This window comes from Lepidochelys kempii, chromosome 7, assembly GCF_965140265.1.
Source record: "Lepidochelys kempii isolate rLepKem1 chromosome 7, rLepKem1.hap2, whole genome shotgun sequence".
Classification (NCBI taxonomy): Eukaryota; Metazoa; Chordata; order Testudines; family Cheloniidae; genus Lepidochelys; species Lepidochelys kempii.
Window position 1 is genome coordinate 401,477 of NC_133262.1, and position 18,607 is coordinate 420,083.

The 18,607-nt window shown below is 52.0% G+C and overlaps 2 protein-coding genes across 8 annotated transcripts in view; both read left to right on the forward strand.

Moving 5' to 3' along the window:
* LOC140913990 (SRSF protein kinase 3-like) overlaps positions 1–8,074 on the forward strand; it is a 61,561-nt gene extending 53,487 nt beyond the window's left edge. For all 7 annotated transcript variants that reach the window (XM_073350777.1, XM_073350774.1, XM_073350776.1 and 4 more), the window contains one exon: positions 6,885–8,074. In XM_073350777.1, coding sequence (XP_073206878.1) covers positions 6,885–7,141 — 257 coding nt within the window. In that variant the 3' untranslated portion in view covers positions 7,142–8,074. The remainder of the gene's footprint in view (positions 1–6,884) is intronic.
* Positions 8,075–11,159: 3,085 nt separating this feature from the next.
* On the forward strand, positions 11,160–15,659 carry LOC140913992 (probable peptidyl-tRNA hydrolase 2). The gene is made up of 6 exons (XM_073350786.1): positions 11,160–11,268; positions 11,357–11,428; positions 12,233–12,307; positions 12,606–12,703; positions 13,322–13,436; positions 15,183–15,659. The coding sequence occupies exons 1-6, from the start codon at positions 11,200–11,202 to the stop codon at positions 15,270–15,272; spliced, it is 519 nt and encodes a 172-aa protein (XP_073206887.1). The 5' UTR covers positions 11,160–11,199; the 3' UTR covers positions 15,273–15,659.
* Positions 15,660–18,607: the final 2,948 nt, after the last annotated feature.

Consider the following 18,607-nt stretch of genomic DNA (forward strand, 5'->3'; position numbering starts at 1 on the left):
GCCCTACGCCCTCTCGGTTGCTCCTGTGGTGGTTAGTTGGAGAACCTTTCATTGCATCACAAGGGTTAGCGGTTTCCTCTCTACTGACTTGAGTCTTAAGGCCTTGTAAATAGTTTGTTTATAGTAGAAAGAACGAGGAGGACTTGTGGCACCTTAGAGACTAACAAATTTATTTGAGCATAAGCTTTTGTGGGCTAAAGCCCACTTCATCAGATGCATGTAGTGGAAAATACAGTAGGAAGACACACACACACACACACACACACACACACACACACACACACACACACACACACACACACACACACACACACACCTGAAAAAATGGGGGTTGCCATACCAGCTCTAACGAGACCAATCGTTTATAGTAGTTAGTGGTAAGTACTTGTTAAGTGTAGTTAAGTAGTTAGCAGTTAGAGTCCCCCCAGGCGGGGTATGCCCCGGTCTCTGGGTTTAAGCCCTGTGCGGACTGAAACAGGCCTAGGCCAGGAAGTGATCCCCACAGCAGCTGCCTCAACTGCTTGGGGGAATCACAAGTGAAGAACAAGTGCTGTATTTGTAAAAACTTTCAGCCCAGGACTCAGAGGGAGCAGGATATTCATTTGCAGGCTCTCCTCATGGAGATGTGCCCTTCATCCAGATTCCAAGCTGTCCCACCGAGACTCCCCTTGGTCTCGGTCACAGCACACCCCCAGCCGTGAGCTCCACCTGGCACCGCTCCCTACCGCCTGTTCCCAAAAAGAAAGCAAGGAAGCATGGTTCCCTGGCACCAGACAAGAAGGGCCATGGGACATCGGGCAAAGGACCCAGTTCAGGCTGCCCAGCCACTCCAGAGCCATGACATGCCTCCCTGGTCGGGGCCTTTAGCCCCTTGAAGGATCAACCACCGACTCCCGAAAGTGGTATGGGACCCAAACTCCTGACGGGATTGACTCCTTCCCAAGAGCCGAGAGAGCACAGCCTCTACCCGTGCCGCCAACACAGCATGTGCCAGAGGAAGGGCAAAGGTTCCCTATGAGGGCAAGCCAGCCGCTAAGACCCCTCAAGGGGCATTGGAGCGCCACTGATCCCTCGAGACAAGACAGTGCTCTCTACCTCCATGCTGCAGATCACTGGAGTCACAGCCCGGATCCTCTCAGGCTCACCCTCGGTCCCCGGCGCCACAATCGCAGTCCCTGCTGTCTCGAGGCGGATTGCCTAGAGGGAGGCGCCTGTCTCCATACTACCAGCACCATTTGTCCTCCCGACGGTCATCCTCTCGGCACAGATCTCCATCGCTTGCCCTGTGGGAGCACTCCCCGTCACAGCTCTGGTCCCCCTGGCACCGGTCCCCTCGATAATGGCACTGATCCTCTCACTCCAGGCACTGGTCTCCAGCAGCGACAGTCAGCAGGCAGATTCAGGCGTCGACAGCCCCATCACGGTCACTGGAAGGGGATTCCACTGGCATGGAAGAGCAGTTCAGCCCCTCACCTAAACTCCACCGGTGCAATTGGGCACCTGAGGCCGCATCGACATCGATGGCAGCACCTTGGCAGCACGGCCAGTGGCCAGCGCAGTGGCCTTATTGGAGCATGTGGGGAGTGCCGGTCATGTTGACGCCCTCTTTGCACCGCACATCTGCTGCCGCCTTGGAGCAACAGTTGGTGGCACTGACGGCACCGGGCTAGGTCAGTGCATGAGGCATGCCTTTTGGCAGCCCGTCCAGGGCCTGCAAGGAGAAGGGATGTGGACATAAGTTTCAACCGCTGCCGCCACCCTTCCTCCTCCCACTTGCCTGCACAGTCCACCCCAGCAAAGCATCTCAGGGGTCAGAAGCACTCATTTCAAGAGGGCGCTCAAGAGCGATGTCCCAGTCAACTCCCAGGATCCATCCCATTCTTTCCTCAACTGACTTCGTCCCTAGCACTCGCCTGGGCATGGGTCACCTCAGACCGCTGGGTGCTGGACACAGTGTCAAAGGATACACCCTGCAGTTTTCGGCTACCCCTCCCTCTCACCTCCCCTCCTTCCCATCCCTCTTCAGGGACCCTTCTCATGAGCAACTCCTTGTTTGTGAGTCGAGAACCCCCTGTGCCTGGGGGCAGTGGAGGAGATCCCTCAGGACATGACAGGAAAGGGGTTCCACTCCCACTACTTCCTCATCCCGAAAGCAAAAGGGGGCCTCAGACCCATTTTGGACCTGCAGCGCCTCAGCAAGTCTCTCAAGAAGTTGAAGTTTTGCATGGTTTCCCTGGCCTCCATCATCGCCTCCCTGGATCCAGGAGACTGATATGCCTCGCTTGACCTGAAGGATGGTTATTTCCTTATTCCAAGGTCTCAGGCATTTCGTCTGTTTTATAGTGGGCGGACGCCATTTCCAATTTACTGCGCTCCCCTTTGGCCTCTCATCGGCCCCAAGGGTCTTCACAAAATGTATGGCGTCAGTGGACGCTTACCTGAGATGTTGAGGGGTCCAGGTCTTCACATATCTCAATAACGGGCTTATCAAGGGCAGGTCTCAGGAACAAGTGCAGAGAAGCCTTGATCTGCCATGACCTGGGCCTGCTGGTAAATGAGAAAAAATCCACCTTAAGGCCAGTCCAGCGCATAGAGTTCATAGGGGCGGTTCTCAACTCCACGTGAGCCAGAGCCTTCCTTCCAGAGGCATGTTTTCAGGCCATGTAGGACCTGATCTCCCATGTGAAGAACCACCCGCTCACCATGGCTCATAGCTGCCCACGGTTGTTGGGCCACATGGCCGCCTGTATATATGTAGTCAGTCATGCCCGGCTCCGCCTCCAGCCTCTGCAAGTGTGGCTGGTGTTGGTTTACATCCCCAACGGGCATGACCTAGACTGGGTAGTCAGGGTGCCAGATCACATCCTATTGTCCCTGGAATGGTGGATGAGCCCCGGGTTGGTGTTGCAGGGAGTTCCCTTCACAGCTGTGTCCCCTTTACTGACCCTGGTCTCCAATGCTTCGGACCTGGGCTGGGAAGCCCCCCTGGGCAAACTCAGCACTCAAGGCCACCAGCTGCGAGACGATCTGGCCCTCCACATCAAGGTCAGGCAGCTCAGGGGCAAGGTGGTGCAAGTCCTGACAGACAATACTGCCACGATGTATTACATCAAGAGGCAGGGCAAAGCCAGGCCTTTGACAAGAAGCTCCCAGCCTTTGGGACTTCTTTGAGTGGCAGGCCATTCATCTGGTAGCTGCACATCTGCCCAGGAGCAGGAATGTGTTTGCTGATAGCCTCAACAGGACCTTCTTGTCTCACCACGAGTGATCGCTCCATCTGGAGGCTGCCAGTATGATCTTCCGGAAGTGGGGAACTCCCTCCAGTGGACTTGTTCGCGTCCCGTCAGAACAGGAAATGCCACATGTTCTGTTCACTCTGGGGCATGGATGGGGTTCCCTGTCAGATGCTTTCCTGCTCCTGTGGTCAAGGGCCCTGATGTATGCTTTCCTGCCAGTGCCATTGATCCACAGAGTCCTCCTGAAGATCAAACAGTACAGGGCAAAGGTTATCCTGATGGCCCCCAAGTGGCTTCGCCAGCACTGATTCGGCACACTGCTGGACCTTGTGGTAGCTGCCCCAGTGCGGCTACCTTTCTGGCTGGACCTGCTGCCCCAGAACCATGGCAGTCTTCTGCTCCCAAACCTGGTGGTGTTGTACTTGACAGCATGGCTACTGCATGGCTGAATGCGGAAGAGTGGGAATGCTTGGCCCAGGTTCAACAGGCTTTGTTGGGTAGCAGAAAACCCTCCACCAGAGCTACTTACTTGGCCAAGTGGAAAAGGTTCGTGTGTTGGGCTTCAGAACGACGCATCCAGGCTGAGCAGGCCTTGCTGCAGGTTATTCTGGAATATCTTCTGTACCTCAAACTCCAGGGCTTGTCCCTGTCATCAGTCAGGGTCCACCTGGCCACTATTTTGGCTTTCCACCCTCCGTTCCAAGGCAGGTCGGTCTTCGCTCATGACATGACAGCCCAGTTTTTGAAAGGTCTGGAGTGTCTCTGCCCTCTGTGACAGGGTCGGGCCAGATGGCTACAGGAGAGTGATAGAAGGCAGATATATTAGCCCCAGGTTAAGTAGGTCCCTTTTCCCTGGGTAAGGAACTTTCTGGAAACAATTAAGGCAGACAGGCGGATTAGAACACCTGCAGTCAATCAAGAAGCTGCTAGAATCAATTAAGGCAGGCTAATCAGGGCACCCTGGGTTTAAAAAGGAGTTCACTTCAGTTTGAGGCGCATGCGAGGAGCTGGGATCAAGAGGTGCAAGAAGCTGAGAGGGAGAAGGCGTACTACTGGAAGACTGAGAAGTACAAGCATTATCAGACATCAGGAGGAAGGTCCTGTGGTGAGAATAAAGAAGATGTCGGGAGGAGGCCATGGGGAAGTAGCCCAGGGAGTTGTAGCTGTCACGCAGCTGTTACAGGAGCCACTGTAGACAGCTGCAATCCACAGGGCCCTGGGCTGGAACCCGCAGTAGAGGGTGGGCCCGGGTTCCCCCCATCCCCTCAACTCCCTACTTGATACCAGAGGAGTTGAAATGGACTGTGGATTCCACCAGAGGTGAAAGTCTCTGGCCTGTTCCCCGATCCACTAGGTGGATCAGCAGAGACTGCGGGGATTGTTCTTCCTTTCCCCATGCTGGCCAGTGATGAGGCTAACTGAGTGAAGGGCAGTTTTGAGCCATGAAAGTGGCCAAACTGAGGGCTGCCATGAACCTCTGAGGCGAGCAAACCCGCCAATAAGCAGAGGACCCACCAAGGCAGAGGAGGAACTTTGTCACACCTCACATCCGGGAGCTTGTCCTTCTTGGGACTTGAATCTCATGCTGTCGAGACTCATGGGGTCTCTCTTTGAACCTCTGACTTCCTGCTCTCTTCTCTTTCTCTCCTGGAAGATGCAGTAAAGTCTGCTCACAGGGTGTCTGAGATCAGGGCTCTTATTTTAGAACCGCCCAACATATTCTACTAGAATAAGGTCCAGCTGCGACTGAACTCAGCGTTCCTGTGCAAGATAGTTTTCCAGTTCATACTGGCCCGGACATATATTTGCCTGTCTTCTTCCTGAAGCCTCATAAATCGGAAAATGCAGGTTGCACACCCTGGACGTCGGGAGGGTGCTGGCCTTCTTATCGACAGGACGAGGCTGTTTCGCAAGTCAACGCAGCTGTTCATTGCAGGGGCAGACAGGATGAAAGGTTGACCAGTGTCTGCTCAAAGAATTTCATCCTGAATCACAGCCTGCATCTGCTAATGCTACGAGCTAGCGAATGTGCCTTCACTGGCAATAGTCATAGCGCACTCAACTAGAGTGCAATTGTCATCAGTGACCTTCTTGGCTCAGGTGCCCATCTAAGAGATCTATAGAGCTGCTACCTGGTTGTCTGTCCACACATTTACATTCCATTGTGCGCTTACCCAGCAGGCCCAGGACGATGCTGGCTTTGGCAGAGCAGTGCTGCAAGCTGCAAGACCATGAATCCTGAGCCCATCTCCATTGGCACTGCTTGTGAGTCACCTAGAATGGAATCGACATGAGCAAGCACTTGAAGAAGAAAAAAAGGTTACCTACCTTTTGGTAACTGTTGTTCTTCAAGATGTGTTGCTCATGTCCATTCCATTACCCGCCCTCCTGCCCCTCTGTTGGAGTTGCAAGAAAGAAATGAGGGGGTATAGGGCCAGCGCATGATATACAGTACTCACGGGGGCACCACTGCCAACTAGTGTTCCCTCTAATTTTTCCCCACCCATGTGTGAAATGAATTTTATGTGCTATGGAGGTGATGTGTGACAGAGGGTTGGGGTGCAGGTGTGTGAGTGCTCCGGCTGGGGGTGTGGGCTCTGGGGTGGGGCCGGGCATGAGGGGCTCAGGGCTGGGGCAGAGGATTGGGTGCAGGGGCCTCCCCGGCTGCACCTGGATCCCAGGCTGGGCTGGGCTGCCCTGGCCGCGGCAGGTCAGGGCCTCAGCAGAGTTGGTGCCGGGGGAGGGGTCCACCGGCTGCGGCAGGTTGGCAGCCGGGCTAGGTGGAGGCTGGGGAAGGGGCGTCCCTCCCCCGGCTGCGACAGGTCCCCGTGGAGGTTCCCTGAGCATCTACATGGTGCTAAGTAGGTTGCAGCTGCGCAGCTTACAGTGAACTTAGCTGCTGACCCTACAGATACCACTAAGGCAAAAATCTCCAACAACTGCGCACATGGGCACATGCACACCTAGAATGGAATAGACATGAGCAAAACATCTTGAAGAACAACAGTTACGAAAAGGTAGGTAACCATTTTTTTCCTTCCATGGTGCCAACAAGAACTGAGTCAAAAGATAGTCATTATTTATATTTTTCTCATTAATTGTGTATATTTGTAAATTTAACTGACCCACTGGGTACTGCCCATGCCTAACCTGACTTACTGCATGCTCTTTAGGCAAGGACTGTGTCTTCTGTCTTCTGTTAAGTGTCTACCAGACTTCTGGGCCTGTAAAAGCAATAATCATAATAAAGAAATGATACATGAGTTTGCAGTGAGATATGGCAATAAAAAAGGGCCAGTGCATTTTTGGGCTGCATTCACAGAGGCGTCACGGAGCAGGGAGGTGATGGTCTCTGACTTTATGGCCCCTGGTGTGACTGCATTTAAAATATTTAATTCACTTTTGGGCATATTATCACCAGAGCATTCTTGTCATACTGGGGGGAGTTCAAAGATCAGCACAACTGGCTGACAGGTGGCACCTTACAGGTATCGAATAAGTATAAAGAGTGAAGAGCAGGAGAATTATTTAAGGTGGTACAGGGAGAATCCAGGAGGAGGTGGTGTGTAAGAAAGCAGCAAGAGGAGAGGGATTTAGGAGGTTTTTATACTCAATGGTGAAGTATTGTGTTTATGTCGTCTTTGGTAGGTGCTCTCCTACGGATTTCCAGGCTTTTCCCCTGCAGTCTGTACAACACCCTAATGGACAGATACAACTGGACAAAGCATGAGGCTGCTCCATTTACTAGCTTCCTTCTGCCAATGCTGGAATACATACCAGCCAAACGGACAACAGCACTGAAATGCCTTCAACACCCATGGCTGAGTAACCAGTGTCCAGATCAGCCTTGTGACTCCTTCTCTGGAGATGGAACACAGAAAATAAGTTTATTCCACAGGACATAGAACTCTACCAGATGGCAAATCTGTTGAAGATGCAGGCCATAGAATTCATAGTGGAATTCAAGCATTGGCAGCCTTTCTCTCACTGTGTTCCTGTCCTTCACCAGGCTCCATTTCCCTAACACCATAATCCAAGCAGCCTGATTGAGTCTCACGCTCTTTCCTCAGCAGCTTGTCATCTGTTCCTATGGATCCATCGCCTCTGTTCCTGAACCTAGGTGCTTTTACTCCATTACTTTCCCATTTATTGCCACATCTATGAACCTGCCACCAATCTGTCTATGGAGATGGCATAACTCAACTTCCATATTGATTTCTGCAGAAGCTAGACTTCCATTAAAAGAAAAGTTAGGTTTCTAGTCCTCTGTGCAGAGATCTCTAGCCTGCTGCCTGCTGAATGTAGAAAGACACAAATAGCTAATGCTGTAGCCTTCTCCCTCAGCAGGTATAGAAGAGCTAAGCACACTGGAACCACTGTAGTTTCTCTGAATCAGAGTACAGGCAGTGCGAGGAGGCTCCATAAAGGGGTTTCATGGACCGACAGTGGTACTGCTGGAAGCAGATCTTTAGGCCTAGCCCCCTAACCAAGTAGGGAATGTTCATGGGCTCCATCAGTTACTCTAGATTTGGAGAAGCTGCCAGGCTTTGGGAAGGATTTCTTTCCCCTCAAATCTTAAATTCTGTGAGCAAAGCCCCTTTGCTTGACTTTTGCCTGGGGCAGGAATGAGGAAGAGAGGGGACCCGCAAGTCTTTTAGTGTGAACTATCTAATACAGCAGTTCTCAAACTGGAGTCCGCGAGTCATGTCCAGGACCGCCAGCCCCGCCAATCATCTCCTCCCCATTCCTCCCAGTACTTCCTGCAGGCCGCAGAGCAGCTGTTCAGTGGTGTGCAGGAGGTGCTGGGAGGGAAGGGGAGGAGCGGGGATGGGGCTCACTTGGGGGATGGGGTGGAAAGAGGCAGGGAAGAGGAGGGGTGGGGGTATGAAGATGGGGGGAGGGACTTGGGGGAAGGGTAGGGGTGGGGCTTGGGGCTGGGCTGGGGTTGAGCACCCTGGGGAAAATTAGAAGCCAGCTTGGGGGTCTGTGAAAAATTTTAAATTAAAATTGGGGTCCTTGGGTGCTAAAGTTTGAGAACCCGTGATCTAGTACATTTTGATGATGGGTGTTAACTCTGACTCTAATGATGGTGAGTTGCATGTCAACACTGTTAACTATTTCCATGCTGATCATTTTATCAATATTACTCAGCTCCTCTGGGATTACAGGTAGGATGGGGAGGAGAAGAGAACTACCTTCTCTCCCCTTATCTGATCCCAGTACTGGCCTCCCTGATGCCATTTCCACAGCCCAGTTACCACATATGTGGATGCTTCTGTCTCACTGGCCATCCAGGTACCATTGCATTTGCTGAAGCTTTCTCAGTTGGATCCTGCATCAAAGGATATTCCAGCTGTTTTAGCTGCAGTATCTCATCTTTATATTTGTATGTTCTTTATCTTAAGCAGGCCTAATTCTGAAAAGGCTTCAGTTTAATTAATCCCTTTATTTAGGCAGCAGTTCTGCGGAAAAGGACCTAGGGGTGACAGTGGACGAGAAGCTGGATATGAGTCAGCAGTTGCCAAGAAGGCCAATGGCATTTTGGGATGTATAAGTAGGGGCATAGCGAGCAGATCGAGGGACGTGATCGTTCCCCTCTATTCGACATTGGTGAGGCCTCATCTGGAGTACTGTGTCCAGTTTTGGGCCCCACACTTCAAGAAGGATGTGGATAAATTGGAGAGAGTCCAGCGAAGGGCAACAAAAATGATTAGGGGACTGGAACACATGACTTATGAGGAGAGGCTGAGGGAGCTGGGATTGTTTAGCCTGCAGAAGAGAAGAATGAGGGGGGATTTGATAGCTGCTTTCAACTACCTGAAAGGGGGTTCCAAAGAGGATGGCTCTAGACTGTTCTCAATGGTAGCAGATGACAGAACGAGGAGTAATGGTCTCAAGTTGCAGTGGGGGAGGTTTAGATTGGATATTAGGAAAAACTTTTTCACTAAGAGGGTGGTGAAACACTGGAATGCGTTACCTAGGGAGGTGGTAGAATCTCCTTCCTTAGAGGTTTTTAAGGTCAGGCTTGACAAAGCCCTGGCTGGGATGATTTAACTGGGAATTGGTCCTGCTTCGAGCATGGGGTTGGACTAGATGACCTTCTGGGGTCCCTTCCAACCCTGATATTCTATGATTCTATGATTCCTGAATGGTTTGTAAGTATATGCAAATACCACACTTTGATGGGTTTTGGGAATTGAGGGGTAAACACACTAAATACAGAGGGACCCTGGATTAAGTTTGGCAATTCCTCTGAGTGGTCTGTCTAAAGTAACATCCTTTCTCAGACATTGGCCAGTACTTCATGTTGCAGAGAGAGGTGAATGAAACCTCATAAGGGACAATTATGCAGCAGCCTCCCCCTAGGGGCAATTTCTTCGTAAACCTGTTTAGTTGGCAGCTGGTTCATGGCTTGAGGCTTCAGGGTTTACAGACTATGCCTTTTTAATCCTGTTTAATGTAATTGCGATTGTTCATGTTATCCATATAATTATTCAATATCTTTCTGAATTCTGTCTTCAATTATATCCTGTGACTGAATTCCACATGCTGATTATGTGTCTGAGCATTATAACGCAGAGGTCAAATTAGAGGATTGGGCCAAAAGAAATCTGATGAGGTTCAACAAGGACAAGTGCAGAGTCCTGCACTTAGGACGGAAGAATCCAATGCACCGCTACAGACTAGGGACTGAATAGCCCGGCAGCAGTTCGGCAGAAAAGGACCTAGGGGTAACAGTGGACAAGAAGCTGGATGTGAGTCAACAGTGTGCCCTTGTTGCCAAGAAGGCCAATGGCATTTTGGGATGTATAAGTAGGGGCATAGCGAGCAGATCGAGGGACGTGATCGTTCCCCTCTACTGGACATTGGTGAGGCCTCATCTGGAGCACTGTGTCCAGTTTTGGACCCCACACTACAAGGAGGATGTGGAAAAATTGGAAAATGTCCAGCGGAGGGCAATAAAACTGATTAGGGGTCTAGAACCCATGACTTATGAGGAGAGGCTGAGGGAACTGGGATTGTTTAGTCTTCAGAAGAGAAGAAGGAGGGGGGATTTGATAGCTGCTTTCAGCTACCTGAAAGGGGGTTCCAAAGAGGATGGATCTAGATTGTTCTCAGTGGCAGCAGATGACAGAACGAGGAGTAATGGTCTCAAGTTGCCGTGGGGGAGGTTTAGGTTGGATATTAGGAAAAACTTTTTCACTAGGAGGGTGGTGAAACATTGGAATGCGTTACCTAGGGAGGTGGTAGAATCTCCTTCCTTCGAGGTTTTTAAGGCCTGGCTTGACAAACCCCTGGCTGGGATGATTTAATTGGGGATGGGTCCTGCTTCGAGCAGGGGGTTGGACTAGGTGACCTTCTGAGGTCCCTTCCAGCCCTGCGATTTTGTGATTCTATGGCAGGTTTCAGAGGGGCAGCCGTGTTAGTCTGTATTCGCAAAAAGAAAAGGAGTGCTTGGGGCACCTTGGAGACAAACAAATTGGTTAGTCTGTAAGGTGCGTCAGTACTCCTTTTCCTTTTCTGATTCTGTGAATGCACTTGTGGGTCAGATTCATGTGGGCGCAGTGTTTCTTGGCCCCAGCTCAGAAGGGGGTCCGCGCCACAGTACCGCGGGTGCCCGCTGAGCCGTGCCGGTTGCTGGGGGCGGGGCTGTCTGGCCCGGCGGGTGGGGGCAGTGGGGGAACGGTGGGGCACGTGGCCCCGGCTGGGGCGGCCTGGGCGGGGGTGAGCGGCCTTGGCCCTGCAGAGCGGCTGGAGGCGGGGCGCAGAGACGAGGGACGTGGCGCGGGGGACGTTGGGTCGCGGAGGGGAGGGGCAAAGGACAGCGGATGACGGGGGGCATTCCTTGCCGGGGTGTGGGCGTGGCCGGGAATCACATGGAAGCGAGGAACAAATCGGATTGGGCTGGCTACGGCGGGCGCAGCCAATAGCGGAGCGGAGCGGCTGCAAGTCACGTGGTGGGATGGAGGCAGATGAGGCGCTGCTGGGGCCGTTGCGGGAGCTGGGGGTGCCTGAGGCGGCGGCGCGACAGGTGAGCCGGGGTGACCCCTGCCGGGCGAGCCGGGCCGGGCCTGGCCTGGCCTCGCCTCGCCTCACGCCGCGCTCTCTCCACCCTGTAGGCGCTGGCCCTGACCGGGAATGTGTCCGCGGAGGCTGCGGCGCAGCTCTACTTCGGCGGCCTGGAGAGGCAGGTAGGAGCCCGGGGGGGCCCCTGTCCTGGCGGCGCCCCCCCCCCGCTCGCTCGCGGAGCCCGGGGCCCCTGTCCTGGCGGCGGCGCCCCCCCCCCCCCGCTCGCTCGCGGAGCCCGGGGCCCCTGTCCTGGCGGCGGCGCCCCCCCCCCCCCGCTCGCTCGCGGAGCCCGGGGCCCCTGTCCTGGCGGCGGCGGCGCCCCCCCCCCCCCGCTCGCTCGCGGAGCCCGGGGCCCCTGTCCTGGCGGCGGCGGCGCCCCCCCCCCCCCGCTCGCTCGCGGAGCCCGGGGCCCCTGTCCTGGCGGCGGCGGCGCCCCCGCTCGCGCGCGGAGCCCGGGGTCCCGGCGGCGCCCCCGCTCGCGCGCGGAGCCCGGGGTCCCGGCGGCGCCCCCGCTCGCGCGCGGAGCCCGGGGTCCCGGCGGCGCCCCCGCTCGCGCGCGGAGCCCGGGGTCCCGGCGGCGCCCCCGCTCGCGCGCGGAGCCCGGGGTCCCGGCGGCGCCCCCGCTCGCGCGCGGAGCCCGGGGTCCCGGCGGCGCCCCCGCTCGCGCGCGGAGCCCGGGGTCCCGGCGGCGCCCCCGCTCGCGCGCGGAGCCCGGGGTCCCGGCGGCGCCCCCGCTCGCGCGCGGAGCCCGGGGTCCCGGCGGCGCCCCCGCTCGCGCGCGGAGCCCGGGGTCCCGGCGGCGCCCCCGCTCGCGCGCGGAGCCCGGGGTCCCGGCGGCGCCCCCGCTCGCGCGCGGAGCCCGGGGTCCCGGCGGCGCCCCCGCTCGCGCGCGGAGCCCGGGGCCTCCACCCAGGTTTCTTTTCCAGGAGCAGGCGGATGGTGGCGGCTGCTACAAGATGGTGTTTGTGGTGAACATGGAGCTCGCCATGGGCGTCGGGAAGGTAAAGTTCACGGGTGGCCCAGAGAAAGCTTCGAGCAGCCCAAATTCTGGCCGGCCAAGGTGCGGGGAGGGGGTGGTCGCCCGCCCTGCCCAGACTGCGGAGCCACCTGTGAAAAGAGCTAGGTGCCAGCCAATGAGAGGTTTGGGGTCCTTTTCCCCTTCAAATCTGGGAAGGTGATGGACTGCCTCCTGCTGAAGGCCTTACTTGAATGCAGAGGACTTGTGCCCCTATTATCACACCAGTGGGAGGAGTGGCTTCAGTGGCTCACCCTATTCAGATGTAATGTTTCATCTTACAGATAGCAGCCCAGGTTGGACATGCAGCTGTTGGCCTGTACCAGTTAATACAGGAAAAATCCACTGGGAGGGAGATGATCTGCCAGTGGGATGAATGTGGGTAAGATGGTAATATGTGCCTGACAGACAAGTGTCCAGGCATCCCTTTGAATATATGTTGTAAAATTCAGAGACAAAGTGGAGCACTCTGACTCATGTTGGTCAGGCTTCCTTGTTGGGAGGGAGGGTAAAGGATTGAAATAACAGGCAATATCAAAGACTAAGCTTGAGGGGCAGTAGCAGCAGAGCTTTCACACTGGATTCTCCTTGGCTGTCCCTCTTAATCTCCCCTGTCACTAATTTAGCATTCTCACTAAATGGTTCTTCAAGCAGTTGTCTGAAATGGTTGAACAGATAAAGGTGAGTCGACATCAGAATGTTCTCATTCTACTTGGTAGTTAAAAGGGCCAAAAGGGGGAGGAGCCTTTCTGATCTGGGTTTTTTGTGTCTCTTGTAGATAATTTATCTGACATTTAACTTAATAAATTCAGAATAACTATTCTCATATCTGAAGCAAATGGGTTTGCAGTTGCTAGATGAATGGGAGATGGATCTCTAACTGTTTTGTTAGGCTAATGACTTCCTTAGCTTGTACACTGCTCCCCTAGTCAAGCAGCCTGTGATAAGAGGTCGCAGGACAGTAGGTGCTCTTTCTGATCACTTGCTTTTTCCTTGTTAGTGCAAAGAAGGTTGTAGTTCAAGGATCAAACACTGCCCACCTGATGGATCTCCGAGCATTGGCTTTGAGCCTGGAGCTGCCAACGTACCTGGTGCAGGATGCAGGGAGGACACAGGTAACCAAGTTAGGAATTGAGGGCATGTGTGTAACTAATACAATACATTTGGCACTTTAAAAGGGCCAATGTCCCAAAGCTTGAAAACAATTGTGAGCAAAACTGGAAGGAAGAATTTAAAACAATATGAATAATAATTGGAAGTCACTCTAAGAAAACTTTACTAGATGTCTTAAAAACCCCATCATTCAACAATTATCAAATGATTCTTCAGTTAAACTGTTCTAGTTAAGGGATTTGAAAGAAGTGATTACATTTAAAAAAAATTAGAGGGGGAAAGTAGACACTGATAGCAATGACAATAAATTAGCAGTTTCTGGAGTAATAGTGTTCCAGAACAGTGCAATGCGATAACCTGTAATCACTGAGGGGGAGAGTGTATGTGCCTGTGAGTGAGCATGCCAAACACAAGGTCATACATCTAGGATCCAGGAATGTAGATCCTAGGGATGTAAAAGGTTAACCGGTAAGCATTAGGCTTACCATTAACCAACCTTAACCATTAGCCCCAGCTATGTCGGACTGGTTGGCTGGACCCACTTGTAGGCTGGGGGACTGCATCCTGGAAAGCACTGACCCTGATAGTGACTTAGGGATCAGGGTGGAAATCAGCTGAATGTGAGGTCCAATGCAGTGTTGTGGTTGAGAGCTAATGTGATCCTTGGATGATGTAGAATTAGGGAGGTGGTATTAACTTTATATACAACATTAAGGAGATTACTGAAATGCTATGTCCAGTTCTGGTGCCAACACTCTAAAAACATGTTGGAAAGGGTTCTAAGAAGATCCACAAGAATGATTTGAGTTTTTATTGTGTGTACTTTCCAGACTAAAAAAGCTAAATCTATTTAGTTTATCCAGGAAGTTGAGGTGACTTGATCAATCTGTAACAGGGGTGGGCAAACTTTTTGGCCCGAGGGCCACATCTGGGAATAGAAATTGTGTGGTAGGCCATGAATGCTCACAAAATTGGGGTTGGGGTGCAGGCTCTGGGGTGGGGCCAGAAATGAGGAGTTCAAGGTGTGGAAGGGGGCTCTGGAGGGGGGGCTGGGGATGAGAGGTTTGGGGTGCAGCAGGGTGCTCCAGGCTGGGATCAAGGGATTTGGAGGGCAGGAGGGGGCTCAGGAATGCAGACTCTAAGTGGCGCTTACTTCAAGAGGCTCCCAGAAGCAGCAGCATGTCCCTTCTCTGGCTCCTACGTGGAAGCGTGGCTGGGAGACTCTGTGTGCTGCCATATCTGCAGGCCCTGCCCCTGCAGCTCCCATTGGCTGGGATTCCTGGCAAATGGGAGCTGCAGGGTCGGCACTTGGGGCAGAATGGAGCCCCCTGGCTGCCCCTACGTGTAGGAGCCGGAGAGGGGCCATGCCGCTGCTTCCGTGTGGAGCGGTCCCCAGACCTCGCTCCCCAGAGGGAGCTCAAGGGCTGGATTAAAATGGCTGGCAGGTCAGATCCAGCCTGCAGGCCATAATTTGCCCACCCCAATCTATAAGTACGTACACAGAGAGAAGATCTGATGGTGGAGGACTCCTGTCAGACCAAGGCATGACAAGATCCTATGGCTGGAAACTGAAGCTAGACAATTCAGACTACAAAAGGTGCAAATTCTTAACAGTGAGGATAATTAATCATTGGAACAACTTATGGATATGGTGGACTCTTTCACTTGAAGTCTTTAAATCAAAATTGAATGTTTACCATCATCTGAATTGCTGTTGACACAATTGCATGTCCATCTCTCCACTGCAGATTCCAGCTGGATCCTACACTGTACTTGCCATTATCGGAGAAGAAGGAATAATGAATCAGGTGACTGGGAAGCTGAGGCTGTTGAACTGAGAGCAGCACCAAAGCCTATTTTGGGCTGTACCTGACTACATGCCGTGGAATTTGCAAGTGACCTCTCTGCAATGTGGAGAAAGAGGCATCTGTTAACAGCATCTCGGGCCCTTCAGAGAGTCATGGGAACCAGATGGCTTCTCTCCTTTCTGCCTGCTGGAGCTCAGGGGAGGCGTGCTGCTGGAGTGAAGAGGCAGCACTCTTCTTCTGTCTGAGGGAGTCCGTCTTGCTAGCCCAGGATGGTGAGAGGCAGGGTTGCTGCTCTGCTGCAAGTGGATCAGAGAGACTGCTGCACAGTTCTACCTCTAGCTTCCCTAGAATTGTCTTGGAAAAACAAGGCTTGTATTTTCTGAAACGTGCTTATGAACAAGATGAAATTCTGACATACCTTGCCTTTTGCTGAAGTCTGTGTGGTGAGCTTATGACTCTGTTCATTCCCACTGTCAATATAGCCTGAAATTCTAGAGTCTTATTGGAATCCAGGGAATGTACACTGCCATGCCGAGGATGGGAGGGCTTTTTATTTTTGTGGAGGGAGGTGTATGTCCTTTCATCTCCTGCATAAAAATGGGTTTCAAATATTGGATGATTAAATGACTAAGAACATAGGTTTATGGGGGTCAGCTAGATAAGAAGGGACAATAAACCTTCCTGTTTCAGAGCTGGGAAGACATTTCCCTTATGGGCAGGTTATTCCATAATTGCCTTCTACGGGAATTTCTTGCACTTATGTATCTGGGACTGGCCACTGTCAAAGACAGGATATAGGACTAAGTAGACCGGGATGGCCACCCTATGGCTCTGGAGTCACATGAGGCTCTTCAGAAGTTAATATGTGACTCCTTGTACAGGCACCAACTCTCCAGTGTGCCGAGGGTGCTCACTGCTTAATCCCTGGCTCTGCCACAGGCCTTGCCCGCACTCTACCCCTTCCCACTCTCCCCTGAGCCTGCCATGCTCTCACTTCTCCCCCAGAGCCTCCTGCGTGTCAGGAAACAGCTGATTGGGAGATGCTGATTGGTGGGGCTGCCAGTGGGCAGGAAGCACTGGGAGGGGAGCTGATACAGGGCTGCTAATGTATTACTGTGGCTCTTTGACAATGTACATTGGTAAATTTTGGCTCCTTCTCACACTCAGGTTGGCTCCCCCTGAAATAGACACTTGGTTTGGCAATGCCTATTCTTCTAAAGCCTATTCTGGTAGTATAAATTGAATAGCGGCAGGGGTGCAGGCTTGATCTTGTTATGAAATATACTGTTGAAATAACTACTGTAGGTGAGGAAAATGGGTATTAAATTAGGATTAATATTTCACATTCAAGAGGGGAGGGAGGTAATTTTTTCCCCACCCCTAACATCCTGCTTTTAGGTCTTGGTTGTGGTTTTGTAGCACATGTGCTTAGGTGGAATTTCTAGTGAACTTTATTCAATCCAGTTGGTAGAAAATAGCCCTGGGTGTTTTGGGTGACAGTAATGGCTTTTAGTTATGTGTAGGCTTGGCTGATTGTATCTGTCTTTAGGTACTGGCCGATGGCAGCAGCATCCAGGTTTGCATGGTTCTGTAGTGTTCATTTTTTGCCCATAACACCTCCATGCCAAGTACCCCATACAGAACAGTTCTGGAATTGGAAGAGGTGAAACTGTGGCTGTCCCATGAACTGGATCTTATTACTGTGGTCTGAACTGCCAAGACAGGTTTTTAAAAGTTACATATACTGAGGGGGGAAAGAAGCAGAGGCATTGCTTTGTCATAAGGCTTGTGACGAGAACCTGCTTAGACCTCCTGTATTCCCTATGGAGAGACACTTTTGGCTTACACGATATGGTCTCCACGCTAAACTTGGAGGCTTGTTAATAAGCAAGGTGTTGATGTGCCTGAATAGTTTCTTGGGGGGGAAACCCTCATGCTTGTCTGTAGTGTCAGTGTTAGAAGATAAGAACAGCCAGACTGGGTCAGACCAAAGATCCATCCAGCCAAGTAGCCTGTCTTTCGTCAATGGGCAATGCCAGGTGCCCCAGAAGGAATTAAGAGAACAGGTTAAAGTGATCCATACCCTGTAACGCATTCCCAGCTTCTGGCAGTGTAGGTGCTTAAAGTTCACTAACAGCACTTATTATCTGTTTGTACTTCACCTGCGTAGCAAATTTAAGACTTTTTGTCAAATTATAGGAACGTGCCTATGTTGCAGATTGCAGTAGAACGTGCAAGATGTTATGGAAATAAGATCCTTTGCTGGAGTAGAGGTGACCATTTTTATGGCAGTCACAAACTTCCTGAAGTCAGGGATGACTTTTAATGGAAACAGTGCTGTTAAGCACACAAGTAATGTTGGATATTTATAGCTAACTGTAGTTGCCCAACAACTGGTAGATGTTTTCTGTATCATATGTTAATTTAAAGAGGGAAAATAGGTTTGTGAATGAAAACTGATGGGTGCCATCTGAATAAGATACTCCACCTGTAAGAGTTGGAGGTGCCCTATAGAGTGGTAGAATAGCATTAAAATTGAAGCACGAGACCTGGATTCAAGACATCTGGATTCAGTTCCTGGTTCTGCCACTTTCTCCCTGTTTGTTTGCTCACTATAGAAACTGAGGCTGTATAAGTACCTAGATTTACAAAGTGATGCTGCAGAATAACCATGCAACTTAAATTGCACTAGTAGCCAGAGGCTCCCAGTAGCTCCTCATTACGCCCGGTGTGGTACAACCTGACATGGACCCTGTCCCAAAAAGAAGTATTTCCTGATGGTTGTACTGTTCTGATTTGGTTTTTGTTACAACTTGTGTTACCTAGGGAGGTGGTAGAATCTCCTTCCTTAGAAGTTTTTAAGGTCAGGCTTGACAAAGCCCTGGCTGGGGTGATTTAATTGGGGATTGGTCCTGCTTTGAGCAGGGGGTTGGACTAGATGACCTCCTGAGGTCCCTTCCAACCCTGATATTCTATGAACTTTTATTTGCCTTCAGGAAGAGAGTAGAATATCCCACTTTCCTTCTTCCACTTCCCTTTTCATGGGGGAAGGGGGAGTGGTTTCTATAGTTGCCTGGCTTATTCAGCATTCCCTTTGTGTATGACTCAGGGGCAGTACAGGAAATGCTCTTGTTGTAGATTCTCCATTTGCTGTGGCTGAGACTCTGGGAAAAGGAGAGAACCCATGAGTTCAGTGGGGTCCTGAAACAGCTGCATGTTGAATGATTTGAATGACTGTCTGTTTTGAACATATCTGATAAGAAAAGGTGCTACTGAGTGCACTTGAATTCTTGCCTGCTGATAGCAGCAGATTTGCTTAGGCTGTTCCTGGGTAAAATATGAGCACAGCTGTCAGGTATGATGTG

Excerpts from the sequence above, each read along its gene's own strand:
- LOC140913992 (XM_073350786.1), top strand. The coding sequence starts at position 11,200 with ATGGAGGCAGATGAGGCGCTGCTGGGGCCGTTGCGGGAGCTGGGGGTG. Across the intron at positions 12,308-12,605 it reads TCGCCATGGGCGTCGGGAAG|ATAGCAGCCCAGGTTGGACA; the intron begins GTAAAGTTCACG and ends TTCATCTTACAG. Across the intron at positions 13,437-15,182 it reads AGGATGCAGGGAGGACACAG|ATTCCAGCTGGATCCTACAC; the intron begins GTAACCAAGTTA and ends TCTCCACTGCAG.